This window comes from Oncorhynchus keta, unplaced genomic scaffold (assembly GCF_023373465.1).
Source record: "Oncorhynchus keta strain PuntledgeMale-10-30-2019 unplaced genomic scaffold, Oket_V2 Un_scaffold_4394_pilon_pilon, whole genome shotgun sequence".
Lineage (NCBI taxonomy): Eukaryota > Metazoa > Chordata > Actinopteri > Salmoniformes > Salmonidae > Oncorhynchus > Oncorhynchus keta.
This window is the reverse complement of record NW_026290944.1, coordinates 93,841-108,369: the sequence shown is the minus strand read 5'-3', so window position 1 is coordinate 108,369 and position 14,529 is coordinate 93,841. Positions and strand designations below refer to the sequence as shown.

Below are 14,529 nucleotides of genomic sequence, written 5' to 3'. Positions count from 1 at the left end.
GAAGCTAGGCCCCAGTGATGTACTGGGCCGTTCGCACTACCCTCTGTAGTGCATTACGGTCAGAGGCCGAGCAGTTACCATACCAGGCAGTGATGCAACCAGTCAGGATGCTCTCGATGGTGCAGCTGTAGAACCTTTTGAGGATCTGAGGACCCATGCCAATTGTTTTCAGTCTCCTGAGGGGGAATAGGTTTTGTTGTTTCCTCTCCACGACTGTCTTAGTGTGCTTGGACCATGTTAGTTTGTTGGTGATGTGAACAATAAGGAACTTGAAGCTCTCAACCTGCTCCATTAAATCGTCGATGAGAATGGGGGCGTGTTCGATCCTGTAGTCCACAATCATCTATTTTGTCTTATCACCTTGAGGGAGAGGTTGTTGTCCAGGCACCACACGGCCAGGTCTCTGACCTCCCTATAGGCTGTCTCGTCGTTGTCGGCGATCAGGCCTAACACTGTTGTGTCTTCGGCAAACTTAATGATGGTGTTGGAGTCGTGTCTGGCCGTGCAGTCATGAGTGAATATGGAGTACAGTAGGGGACTGAGCACGCATCCCTGAAGGGCCCCTGTGTTGTGGATCAGTGTGGCGGATATGCTGTTACTGTTAAGGGAATTTTTATCAATGATGACTAATTATGTATACATTTCAATCAGGACTGACTAGTCCAAATGCTATTATGTACTGTACATATATGAATTTTCTCTCTTGCTCCCATTCCCAAGTGTATATAATATAGTCAGGAGTTTAGAACAGTGCCTTGGATGAATGAATGAACCATCTCCAGATGGCAGGGACGGACTATCTCCAGACTGTCTAGAATGCTGATTTACAGTGACTGACCTTGGCTTTAGGCGAGGAGGGAAGGCTCGAGAACTATAGGGCCTCTCTACCAGTTTCATGAAGAGACAGAACATTTAGAAAACGCTGACGTCATTTTCAGTTTATAACCTGTGGAAAAATGTGTATGAAGGCAGTACTCTCTTGAATTAAACACTGTTACCTGACTTTTAAGACCGGGTCTCTGTCCATTCTTATAAGAATATAGGGTCTTACAAACCCTTCGAATTCTGATTGGGAAAACAATACAGAGGAATTTAGAATTCCTTCAACAGTTACCCACCCTCACCACCTGGGAACGGTCAGGTCAGGAAGTCCAGGATCCATTTGCAGAGGGAGGTGTTTAGTCCCAGGGTCCTTAGCTTATTGATGAGCTTTGAGGGCACTATGGTGTTGAACATTGAGCTGTAGTCAATGAATGATTTCAACAGTTCACCAGTTAACTAAGGCTATAATGTAGACACCAAGGTTGTGGATACCAAGAAACTTGAAGCTTTCAACTTCTCCACTACAACCCCTTTGATGAGAATGGGGGTCCTTAGCTTAGTGATGCGCTTTGAGGGCACTATGGTGTTGAACGTTGAGCTGTAGTCAATGAACAGCATTCTCACATAGGTGTTCCTTTTGTCCAGGTGGGAAAGGGCAGTGCGGAGTGCAATAGAGATTGCACCATCTGTGGATCTGTTGGGGTGGTATGTGAATTGGAGTGGGTCTAGGGTTTCTGGGATAATGGTGTTGATGTGAGCCATGGCCAGCCTTTCAAAGCACTTTATGGCTACAGATGTGAGTGCTACGGGTCGGTAGTCATTTAGGCAGGTTACCTTAGTGTTCTTGGGCACAGGCATTATGGTGGTCAGTTTAAAACTTGTTGGTATTACAGACGTGGACAGGGAGAAGTTAAAAATGTCAGTGAAGACACCTGCCAGTTGGTCAGCGCATGCTCGCAGTACATGTCCTGCTGATCCGTCTGGCCCTGCGGCCTTGTGAATGTTGACTTGTTTAAAAGTCTTACTCACATCGGCTGCCAAGAGCGTGATCACACAGTCTTTCGGAACAGCTGGTGTTCTCATGCATGTTTCAGTGTTATTTGCCTCGATGAGAGCATAAAAGTAGTTTAGCTCGTCTGGTAGGCTCGTGTCACTAGGCAGCTCTCGGCTGTGCTTCCCTTTGTAGTCTGTAATGGTTTGCAACCCCTGCCACATCCGACAAGTCCTGAAGCTTAGCATCTGCTTCATCTGACCACTTTTTTATTGATATAGTCACTGGTGATTCCTGCTTTAATTTTGGCTTGTAATCAGGAATCAGGAGGGTAGAACTATGGTCAGATTTGCCAAATGGAGGGCGAGCTTTGTATGCATCTCTGTGTGTGGTGTAAAGATGGTCCAGAGTTTGTTTTCCTCTGGTTGCACATTTAACATGTTGGTAGAAATTTGGTAAAACAGATTTAAGTTTCACTGCATTAAAGTCCTTGGCTACTAGGAGCGCCGCCTCTAGGTGAGCATTTCTTGTCTGCTTATGGCGGAATACAGCTCATTCAATGCTTAGTGCCTCTGACTGTGGTGGTATGTAAACAGCTACGACAAATACAGATGAAAACTCTCTAGGTAGATAGTGTGGCGAGCAATAACTCTAGACTTCCTTAGATATCGTGCACCAGCAAAAATACATAGTCTGCCGTCCCTTGTCTAGGTAGATAGTGTTGTCTACAGCTTATCATGAGAAACTCTACCTCAGACCAGCAATAGCTCGAGACTTCCTAAGATATAGTGCAGTTGTTTACAAAAATACATAGTCCCCCGCCCCTTGTCTTACCAGACACTGCTGTTCTATCCTGCTGGTGTAGCGTTTAACCAGCTGTATGTTGATAGTGTCGTCATTCAGCCACGACTCAGTGAAGCATAAGATATTACAGTTTTGAATGTCCCGTTGGTAGTTTAATATTACATGTAGGTCATCGATTTTATTCTCCAAAGATTGCACGTTTGCTAGTAGAATGGAAGGAAGTGGGGGTTTATTCGATTGTCTACAAATTCTCAGAAGGTAGCCCGCCCTCTGGCCCCTTTTATCTCTGCCTCCTCTTCATGCAAATCACTGGGATCGGGCCTGTTCCCGAGAAATCAGTATAGCGTTCGTGTCGGGCTCGTCAGACTCGTTAAAGGAAAAATCGTTAAAGGAGAAAAAGGATTCTGCCGGTCCGGATGTTCAAAGTCAGTCATAAGAATCACCTGACGCGTTCGTAAGTTGAAAAAATAAGTTGCAAATAAACAAACAAAAAACACAATCGGTTGGGGACACGTAAAACATCTGCCTTCTTCTCCGGCGCCATTTTATTTATCAAAGTAACAGTAAAAGTAAAAGTAATTAGTGGTAATGGCCTATTATTACACAGCAAAAGTAAAAGTAAAACCAACGATAACCTGCAACTTACATTTCGATGAACTCACAACATTCCACCCGAAAATTTCACTCGCTACTGGTAGCTTGATGCTGATTGACATCTCATTTCACCTATAGTTGAAAGAAGCATATATTTTGACGGACATTTTTCAAATCGCAGCATGGTTGCAGATACAGAAGAAGAAGAAGAAGAAGAAGAGTAAAATAACACATCCAGAACAAAGTTCTTGAGGTCTTAGCTGATACGGTACAATGTGAAATAATAAGAGAAGTAAAAGAAAGTGACGTTTTTAGTGCAATTGCAGATGAAACAAAATATTTAATGAAAAAATAACACATCTCTCTAGTTGTGACATCCAGCGGGGCGCCAGTACCGCTCCATGAGACCAGCCGCCATGGGCAGTGAGGACACTGACGAGGACCTGCCCATGCTCGTTACCGACGTTGGTAACCCAGGCGGCCGTGTCTGCAGCCATCTGGAGACACACAAAGACAGAAAGGTAAAGACATTATTGGGGGGGCAGGGTAGCCTAGTGGTTAGAGTGTTGGACTAGTAACCGGAAGGTTGCAAGTTCAAACCCCCGAGCTGACAAGGTACAAATCTGTCGTTCTGCCCCTGAACAGGCAGTTAACCCACTGTTCCTAGGCTGTCATTGAAAATAAGAATTTGATCTTAACTGACTTGCCTGGTTAAATAAAAAAATATTTTTTACACTTTCAGTCAGCAGGCAAATTATAATTGATTGCCTTGAAAAACATGGTCTGGACTACAGAAATCATCTTGTGGGGCAAGGCTGTGACGGTGCATCCGTCGTGAGCAGGAAAGCATTCTGGCGTGTCCGCACGGATTAAAAACAGTGCAAGATTGACATTTTATGTGCACTGTAATGCACATTGTTTGAATTTGGTTCTTGTCGATGCTGTAAAATCAGTGCCCGAGGCAGTTCACTGTTTCTGCTCTCCTGCAGAAGCTTTCTAGCTTTGTATCTAGCTCGTACGTTCATCTCAAGTGGCTTGCAGTTCAGAAAGAGCTGTAATCCACAGCAGCAGCCCGGGGAACTACGGAGACTTACGGATGGATGTAAGGTGTGCATGCAGATACATGGCATGCCGTAATCTGAGGGACAGGCTTCCAGCAGTTTCTTAGTGATACAGGACATCACACTTGAAAATAGTGGTGATTGATCAGTGAAGGCAAGGAGCCTTCTTTCTCAGATATATTTACATTTCATTTTGCTTTTGGTTGCCTTTTTGCAAAGTGCTTGGTGACGCCAAATGTCTTTCTGACATGCTCCAATCAAGCTCTCTTGAACTAGCAAGGGCTGTGGATCTAGTAGGTGCCACAGTGTCTCCTGACCCCTCCTGTCTCAGCCTCCAGTATTTATACTGCAGTAGTTTATGTGTCGGGGGGGAAAGGGTCAGTTTGTTATATCTGGAGTACTTCTCCTGTCCTAAGTGTGCGTTCTCTAATTCTCTCTTTCTCTCTTTCTCTCGGAGGACCTGAGCCCTAGGACCGTGCCCCAGGACTACCTGACATGATGACTCCTTGCTGTCCCCAATCCACCTGACTGTGCTGCTGCTCCAGTTTCAACTGTTCTGCCTTATTATTATTTGACCATGCTGGTCATTTATGAACATTTGAACATCTTGGCCATGTTCTGTTATAATCTCCACCCGGCACAGCCAGAAGAGGACTGGCCACCCCACATAGCCTGGTTCCTCTCTAGGTTTCTTCCTAGGTTTTGGTCTTTCTAGGGAGTTTTTCCTAGCCACCGTGCTTCTACACCTGCATTGCTTGCTGTTTGGGGTTTTAGGCTGGGTTTCTGTACAGCACTTTGAGATATCAGCTGATGTACGAAGCGCTATATAAATACATTTGATTTGAAATAAATTTGATTAGTAGGTGTCCTTAGACACATTACAGGACTACAGAAGTGAGGGTTACTATGGAGAACTATGGGAAGGGGTTGAAGAGATTGCAGAGCACTGCAAAATAAGTGTACAAACAGTGTATAAAAGACAGGCTAAAACAAGCTTAAGATTTCACAACTCGTTGATGATGAGCCCTGTAGGACAGAAAAATAGTGACCAAAGTGATGGTGAGAGCTTCCAAAAGAGCTGTATTTTATCAGGTGCTTGACAGTCTCACAGCTGAGCTGCAGAGGTGTTTTTCAAAGAAGAATTGTGAGATAATGCAAAGGGGTCCAGTCTCTCAACCCAAAGAGCAGAACATTCTTGAATGAGGAGCCTCTGTTTGGAGCCTCTGTTTGTCTTTGCTCAGACATTTGAGTCAGATTTAGAGGACCTCAAACACGAGGTTCATCAAAACCAAGCGGCTTCTTGATAGGAGGGAGAAAGTGGAAGGGACCCGTCTCCTCTCCTTGACTTTGTTGTGTTTCTAGAACCTTTTAAAAAGGTCTTCCATGAGCTATTTCGACTCTGTAAAATTTCTGTTGTTACACCAGTCAGCAGTGCTTCTCAACTTTAAAACGGATTAAAACCCACCTTAGGACAACGATGGTTGATGACAGGTTAAGTCAGCTGAGAATTCTCCGTGTTGAGGGAGGGCACGCTCCCTCAACATGGATGAGTTTGTGGAACATTTTGCCAGTTCTCACCAGAACCACAGAATTGTGCTGTTTCTAAATCTACCAGGGATAATTTGGCACTTAGGCAGTCGCTCTGTTCGTTATTAAAACCTGCACTGTGTACTAGCTAGTACACTGACATTCTGAAATGATACATCCAAAGGATGTCGCACAGATTGCCAGCGTCAGCATACGACCTCGGTAGCACAGAGTAAATCAATAATGACGTTGAGAAATAGTGCATTGTGGGTAGTTTAGAAGATATCCGGAAATAAGTTAATAAATATGTAATAACGCAAAAAACATAACTGTTTGTTCTTATAGGTAACCATATCGTGACCACAACTAAGTTACTAAGTATTTAACCACACTGTGTTGTTTCATTGGTGCGTAAAAACTCATGATTCCTACCCTTGAACTTTTTGTCTGAAAATTAAATATTAATTTTACTCAACTGCGTTACCCACTCCAGTCAGCATATGGCGGTCTGAGACTTTAAGGCGATGCTGCTGGTGTGACGTATAATCTAGTGGCCGGAAGGCTTCTTTCAACAGCAACAGGAGTCAGACACCTCGGTAGCTTGCTAGACAAAATAGACGAACCGATAAAGCTTTAGATGCTTCCGTAGAGCCACTGTGTTTTAAACCCACTTCTGTCGTCTAGTGAGTTATTCAATTTAATGTAATATTTACGTTGTTGTTATTAGTCAGCTCGCTGGCTTCTTAAGTTAGCACTAGCCTAGCTATCTAACATCCCCGACAATGAGTTCACTAAGCTACTATCTTGCTAAAAAAGAGGAGGTCTGCTGGACGGAGAAAGAAGCTCCCGTGAAAGAGGAGGAAGAAGAGAAAGACGTTTCAGTGAAAGAAGAGGAAGATGTTACAGTAAAAGAAGAGGAGGAAGAGAAAGACCAGGGTGCAGTTTTTGGAGTGAAGGAGGGGGAGATGACTGTCACATCGAAAAAGGAGGAGGAAACGGGATATCTGGGCCCAGTTTCCCTAATGCATCTTAAGGCATCCAATGGTTCTAACGATGAACTTAACCATAAGATGGTTTTGAGAAACCGTTCCCTGATTAACACTAGTAAGTACTGTCTTAAATACAGAGGCACAAACTCTGCGGTTGTTGAACTGATGTGTGGTGTTAAAGGGGACATTTGCAATTGCTACATCCATATTTTGACTCTTAAATTATTTATTTACAGCCATTGATTCTTAAAGAATATAACACATGCCTCATGAGCTTAGTTCAACTGTTGTACCCCATCAGAACCCCAAATAAGCTTTTTTTTTACTCCAATGTTTAGAAACAATCTAAATCAACACTGTATAGCCTCAACATGGTTAAAACTATAATGTTGATATCATGGATGGTCAGTCCTTGCATCCATAGGTCTGTCTATGAATTTGAGAGTAGTTACATTTTTCCAGCCCCATCCATCTTATTACCAAAATAGTGGTGTAATTACAGCTTTGTTATTGTTTGAACTGCAGATTGGTTGATTTAAAAAAAAAGGACAACCTAGGTTTTAAATAGCAACAAAATGGCTGCACTTAGACTTGGTTTGGTAAACAACTGAGAGATTGGAGCTGGAGAAATGTAACCACTCTCAAATTCATAGAGAAAGTTATTGTAGCAACCTCGTCAAGAAGTTCAGACATCTTGGCATAACAGGTATAAGGTGTTGGCTTGACAGTCGCTGGACCCAGGTTTGAGTTCAGCTCAGGGCCTCCCCCTGAATTCACTACACTATGAATACAAGGACTGGCCATCCATGAGGTCAAAATGATAGTTTTAACCAGATTTTGAAGCTATATAGTATATTCTAGAATTCATCCATGATGTCATAATGATAGTTTAACCAGGTTTCTAGGATATATAGTATATTCTAGAATTAATCCATGATGTCACAATGATAGTTTTAACCAGATTCCGAGGCTATATAGTGTTAATTTACAAACAGTGGTGTTATACGATCTTATGTTGTGGTTTCTGGTGGGGTAATACGGCTGAAACATTTGAGGCATTTATTGGTTCTATTCTTCAGGAATCAATGGCTGTAAGGGCTGAGCCCGAGTGGTAGGTCGATAGGCTGTTGTAGAAGTCTTCATCCAAATCAAGGTTAGTGAAAACTGTTCTGTTGTCTATAAGCTCTCTTTGGTCATAGGAAATGATGGTGGAAACATTATGTACCAAAAAAAAGTTATGATCAGTGTAATTAAAATAAATTTAAAAAACACAAAATACCACAATTGGTCAGGAGTCCTTAAAACGTCTGCTTTCCAATGCAGTACCATTCTAGATAACATTATAAATGACATTCTAGATAACATTCTAAATAACACTCTAAATACCATTATATATAACATTATAATAACATTCTAGATACCATTTAGATAACATTCTAAATAACATTCAAATTAATAACATTCTAAATAACATTCTGGATAACATTCTAAATAACATTCTGGATAACATTCTAAATAACATTCTGGATAACATTCTAAATAACATTCTGGATAACATTCTAAATAACACTCTAAATAACATTCTGGATAACATTCTAAATAACATTCTAAATAACATTCTAAATAACATTCTGGATAACATTCTAAATAACATTCTGGATAACATTCTAAATTCTAAATAACATTCTGGATAACATTCTAAATAACACTCTAAATAACACTCTAAATAACATTTTAGAGAACATTCTAGATAACATTAGCATGAATTACGTGAACAAGAAGCACAACATATTTTCAGAGATGTGTGATAATTAACTCCTCTGTAATATAGTAAAGCTTTGAAATCGTTACATTATGTACTTTCGAGGAAAATAGGCAGATTTTTCTTGACTGGTTTTTAGAAGGGATTTCGTGACGTTTAGCTTAGCAACCACGTGACGCAGCATGACAAGGGGAACTCGATTGGTCAACAGTCTGTAAGACGGGTGTTAGACGTTTAGAACGTTTCTGAAACTTTCTGAAAAAGTTTTTCCTTTTAAAACATTTTTTGTTTACTAGCCTGTTTAATTTGGATCCCGTGACGCGGTTAACCTCAGTCCTGTACTTGTGGATATTTAAATCCCTGCTGTTTGTTGCGGTTTCCATCGGCTTTACGAGCTGTGCCTGCTGGAATAGTGTGGTGTACCAGCGTTAGTCTACGTCGCATCCATCATGCCGCCCAAAGTTAAAGAAGGGTTGGAGGAATGGAGAGGACGGTGTTTAACTATGACAGGTACGTGATCTTTTACATCAACAAAAATATGTCTACAAGCATTTGTTACAGCAACAGGAATATAGCTTCAAGAGCCTTTGTCCAAATACTGGTGGATTCAACTAACAAAAGAGGGGACGATCTGACCAGAGAGGTTCAAGACCTTAAGAACAGTTTGAAGTTCTCCCAGGGAGAGGTGGATGTCCTGAAAGAGACTTGCAGCAAGATGGCAACAAACTGTAAGTCCCCGTGAGATGACATCATCACTGCCTGTGAATGATTATTATAGATGACATCATCACTGCCTGTGAATGATTATTATAGATGACATCATCACTGCCTGTGAATGATTATTACAGATGACATCATCACTGCCTGTGAATGATTATTATAGATGACATCATCACTGCCTGTGAATGATTATTATAGATGACATCATCACTGCCTGTGAATGATTATTATAGATGACATCATCACTGCCTGTGAATGATTATTACAGATGACTGGGGAAGCAGACTATCTAGATCACGTCCCAGTGAGATGACGTCATCACTGTCTGTGAATTATTATTACAGATAACATCATCACTGTCTGTGAATTATTATTACAGATGACTGGGGAAACAGACTATCTAGAGCGCGTGTCAAACACGAGGCCCGCAGGCCCAATCCGACCCGTAACACATTTCTATCCGACCCGCACAGTTATTTGGGTTGTCAATTCAGTATGGTTCAGCTTCCATACCGACTGCGATGCGCTGCACTACAAGTCCCAGCAAGCACTGCCAACGTGCTGCACACAAAACATCAGTAGATTGCCACAGACACACCCCTCTTCCCAGATCCACACACAAACCAGCTAGTGTGCTGTATCATATATACAGTTGAAGTCGGAAGTTTACACACACTTAGGTTGGAATCATTAAAACTTGTTTTTCAACCACTCCACAAATTTCTTGTTAACAAACTATAGTTTTGGCAAGTCTACTTCTACTTTGTGCATGACACACTACATTTTTCCAACAATGTGGGCAGAACTGACGAAGCGTGAGCGAGCAAGGAGGCCTACAAACCCGACTCAGTTACACCATCTCTGTCAGGAGGAATGGGCCAAAATTCACCCAACTTATTGTGGAAGGCTACACAAAATGTTTGACCCAAGTTAAACAATTTAAAGGCAATGCTACCAAATACTAATTGAGTGTATGTAAACTTCTGACCCACTGGGAATGTGATGAAAGAAAGAAATAATTCTCTTTACTATTATTCTGACATTTCACATTCTTAAAATAAAAAGTTGCCACCCTTTGCCTTGATGACAACTTTGCGCACTCTTGGCATTCTCTCAACCATTTTCATGAGTTAGTCATCTGGAATGCATGTCAATTAACAGGTGTGCCTCGTTAAGTTAATTTGTGGAATTTATTTCCTTCTTATTGTGTTTGAGCCAATCGGTTGTGTTGTGACAAGGTAGGGGTGGTATACAGAAGATAGCCCTATTTAGTGAAAGACCAAGTCAATATGGCAAGAACAGCTCAAATAAGCAAAGAGAAACAACATTCCATCATGATCTATGATGAAACTGGCTCTCACGAGATCCGCCACAGGAAAGGAAGACCCAGAGTTACCTCTGCTGCAGAGGATAAGTTCATTAGAGTTACCAGTCTCAGAAATTGCAGCACAAATGAATGCTTAAGAGTTCAAATAACAGACACATCTCAACATCAACTGTTCAGAGGAGACTGTGTGAATCAGGCCTTCATGGTCGAATTGCTGCAAAGAAACCACTACTAAAGGACACCAATAAGATGAAGAGACTTGCTTGGGCCAAGAAACACTGGACATTAGACCGGTGGAAATCTGTCCTTTGGGTCCGAATTGGAGATTTTTGATTCCATTTGATTTCACTACGTGAATCAGACCTTCATGGATGAATTTATGCATTCACTTCTAATGGACACCAATAATAAGAAGAGACCTGCTGGGTCTAAGAGACACGACACTGGACATTAGGCCGGTGAAAATCTATGTTTTGGTCTGATGAGTCCAAATTTGTGATTTTTGGTTCCAATCGCTGTGTCTTTGTGAGACACAGAGTAGGTGAATGGATGATCTTCTCATGTGTAGTTACCACTGTGAAGCATGGAGGAGGAGGTGTGATGGTGTGGGGGTGCTTTGCTGGTGACACTATCTGTGATTTATTTAGAATTCAAGGCACACTTTACCAGCATGGCTACCACAGCATTCTGAAGGGATATGCCATCCCATCTGGTTTGCGCAACAGAACAATGACCCAACACACCTCTGGGCTGTGTAAGGGCTATTTGACCAAGAAGGAGAGTGATTGAGTGCTGCATCAGATGACCTGGCCTCCACAATCACCCGACCTCAACCCAATTGAGATGGTTTGGGATGAGCTGGACTGCAGAGTGAAGGAAAAGCAGCCAACAAGTGCTCAGCATATGTGGGAACTCTTTCAAGACCGTTGGAAGAGCATTCCAGGTGAAGCTGGTTGAGAGAATACCAAGAGTGTGCAAAGCTGTCATGAAAGGCAAAGGGTGGCTACTTTGAATAATCTAAAATCTAAAATATATTGTGATTTTATTTACTACATGTTTCCACACGTGTTATTTCATAGTTTTGATGTCTTCTACAATGTAGAAAATAGTCAAATATTTGTTTTTTTTAAAGCCCTTAAATGAGTAGGTGTGTCCAAACGTTTTACTGGTACTATATATATATATATATATATATATATATATATATTATTATTATATACATGGCTTAATGCATCATTACATTAGCCATTTAGCCCCAGTATGAAACTCAACTAGTCTCTCACTGTTTAACTAGAATAATAATAATAATCAGTTGTCCTTCAAACTGTCAGACTGTTAATCAACTGATAAGTGGTACTTTTTTTGGTGCTGCACGTGTTGGTGAGAGGGATGATATTAGAGGGTTCAGGTATGGAGATTGGGCCATGAGAGGGTCTTGAGCTGGTGGTCCTCCATCCACACCTTGATTGACCTGGCTGTGTGACGTGGAACATTATTGGTCCTGCTGGAGACAAAAACAATCCTCAAGAGTTTTGGTGAACATTGTCAGATCAGAAGGAAGCAAGTTTTCTTCCAGGACGACGTTGTACGTGGCTTGATTCATGCGTCCTTCACAAAGACAAATCTGCCCCGATTCCAGCCTTGCTGAAGTACCCCCAGATCATCACCGATCCTCCACCAAATTTCACAGTGGGTGCGAGACCTGGAGAGGCCTACAAGCCACAGTGTCTCGCACCCACTGACATTTTGTGGAAGATTGGTGATGATCTTCAGAAAGGTTTGAATCGGGGCAGATTTGTCTTAAGACAATTGTCAAATAAGTCTATCACAGAATTTAAATGTCATTACAGACTTAAATTGTTGCACAACAGCATGGGCATCACCTTTCAGCTGAAATAAACAGTGGATTTCTGCTGTTGTGGGCCTTTAACCATCTGCCTGACTTTGTCGTTCACACAGGAGAGAGACGTGACTATTGTGGGTCCTCTGGGGAGCCTCAACAACATCATGAAGCTGATGAGGCAAAGAAGAGTCTCTCCACATCAGAAACCCTCACAAAACACCAGCAGAGATCCACAGAGAAGAAATCTCAACGCTGCTCTGACTGTGGGAAGACCTTTTCAAGATTATATACATTACAATCACACCAGAGAATTCACACTGGAGAGAAACCTTTCAGCTGCGATCAATGTGGGAAGAGTTTTGTTACATCTGGCTGTCTGACTATACACCAGAGAACACACACAGGAGAGAAACCTTATAGCTGTGATCAATGTAAAAATAGTTTTGTTACTTCGAGCTCTCTGACTATACACCAGAGAACACACACAGGAGAGAAACCTTATTGCTGTAATCAATGTGGGAAAAGTTTTGTTTCATCTAGCCGTCTGACAATACACCAGAGAACACACACAGGAGAGAAATCTTATAGCTGTGATCAATGTGGGAAGAGTTTTGTTTCATCTAGCCATCTGACTATACACCAGAGAATACACACAGGAGAGAAAGCTTACCACTGCTCTGACTGTGGAAAGAGTTTTTCTATCTCAGGAAATTTTAAATCACACCAGAGAACACACACAGGAGAGAAACCTTATAGCTGTAATCAATGTGGGAAGAGTTTTGCTCAATCAAGCAACCTGATAGCACACCTGAGAATACACACTGGAGAGAAACCTCACTGCTGCTCTGAGTGTGGGAAGACCTTCTCAAAATTATATACATTACAATCACACCAGAGAATTCACACTGGAGAGAAACCTTATAGCTGCTCTGAATGTGGAAAGATATTTTCGAAATTATATACATTACTATCACACCAGAGAACACACACTGGAGAGAGGCCTCATAGCTGTAAGCAATGTGGGAAGAGTTTTATTCGCTCAAGCTGCCTGATGGTACATCTGAAAAAACACACAGGAGAAAAATCCTTTAGCTGTGATCAATGTGGGAAGAGATACTCTGGTAAAAGAGCTCTGATTAAACATCAGAAAATACATGCTTGAAGGACTTGTTTCATGATATCAATGAAATAATGTCACAATGTAGAATGTTTTAACATTGTAGTAGGAGTATTTTAATGATGTCACAATGTAGAATGTTTTAACATTGTAGTAGGAGTATTTTAATGATGTCACAATGTAGAATGTTTTAACATTGTAGAAGGTGTATTTTAATTAATAATGTGACAATGTAGAACCCTAATATTTTGCCCCTGTTCTATTGATTTCAGTGTGATAAAGGGGAAAATCCAGGCTCTGAAATGAAAGTACTATTTGTGATTAACACTTACTGCATTGGCGACCCACTTGAATCAAATTGCAACACTTCAAATTGTAGCTAGCTGTCTTCTACAAATTGACCTCTAACCAGGGATGTACACATTATTCCCAGATTCCGTGTGTTTTTTGAGCTGTTAGTTTTATCAGGTCGTGCAACCTCATCTCCCCCTCTTGTGCAATTGATTTCAACGTGATATTGATGTGAGTGATGCTAAATATGTGTTTCTCTTCGTTTTGGGGACCCTGAAATTTCAATGCGTCACTCCAAAATGTAGCTGACTGTCTTCTGCAGGTTGTCCTCTAACCTGTGAGGTAAAATATGTATAATATATATATATATATGTATAATATATATATATATATGTATAATATATATATAATATGTATAATATAGCCTGTGAGGTAAAATATATCTCCCATTTCCATGTTTTTTTTTGTTAGTTTCAACAGCACCTACAACCTGATTTCCCCCCTAATAGATATCAGTGATTTATTGCCAGTTGTCAAAACAAGTGTTTTAGATGCTTGTTTTTTATTTTATTTATTTATTTAACTAGGCAGGTCAGTTAAGAACAAATGTTTATGTTCAATGACGGCCTAGGAACAGTGGGTTAACTGATTTTTACTTTGTCAGCTCAGGGATTCAATCTT

At 41.2% G+C, this 14,529-nt stretch overlaps 1 protein-coding gene across 1 annotated transcript; it reads left to right on the top strand.

Moving 5' to 3' along the window:
* Window positions 1–6,362: 6,362 nt before the first annotated feature.
* LOC118382053 (zinc finger protein ZFP2-like) lies at window positions 6,363–14,199 on the top strand. Its single transcript, XM_035768928.2, has 2 exons — window positions 6,363–6,903; window positions 12,557–14,199. The coding sequence occupies exons 1-2, from the start codon at window positions 6,582–6,584 to the stop codon at window positions 13,600–13,602; spliced, it is 1,368 nt and encodes a 455-aa protein (XP_035624821.2). The 5' UTR covers window positions 6,363–6,581; the 3' UTR covers window positions 13,603–14,199.
* The last annotated feature ends 330 nt before the right edge of the window (window positions 14,200–14,529 follow it).

Coding starts and splice junctions, on each gene's coding strand:
- LOC118382053 (XM_035768928.2), top strand. CDS start 6,582: ATGAGTTCACTAAGCTACTATCTTGCTAAAAAAGAGGAGGTCTGCTGG. Junction 6,904..12,556: donor CCGTTCCCTGATTAACACTA/GTAAGTACTGTC, acceptor TCGTTCACACAG/GAGAGAGACGTGACTATTGT.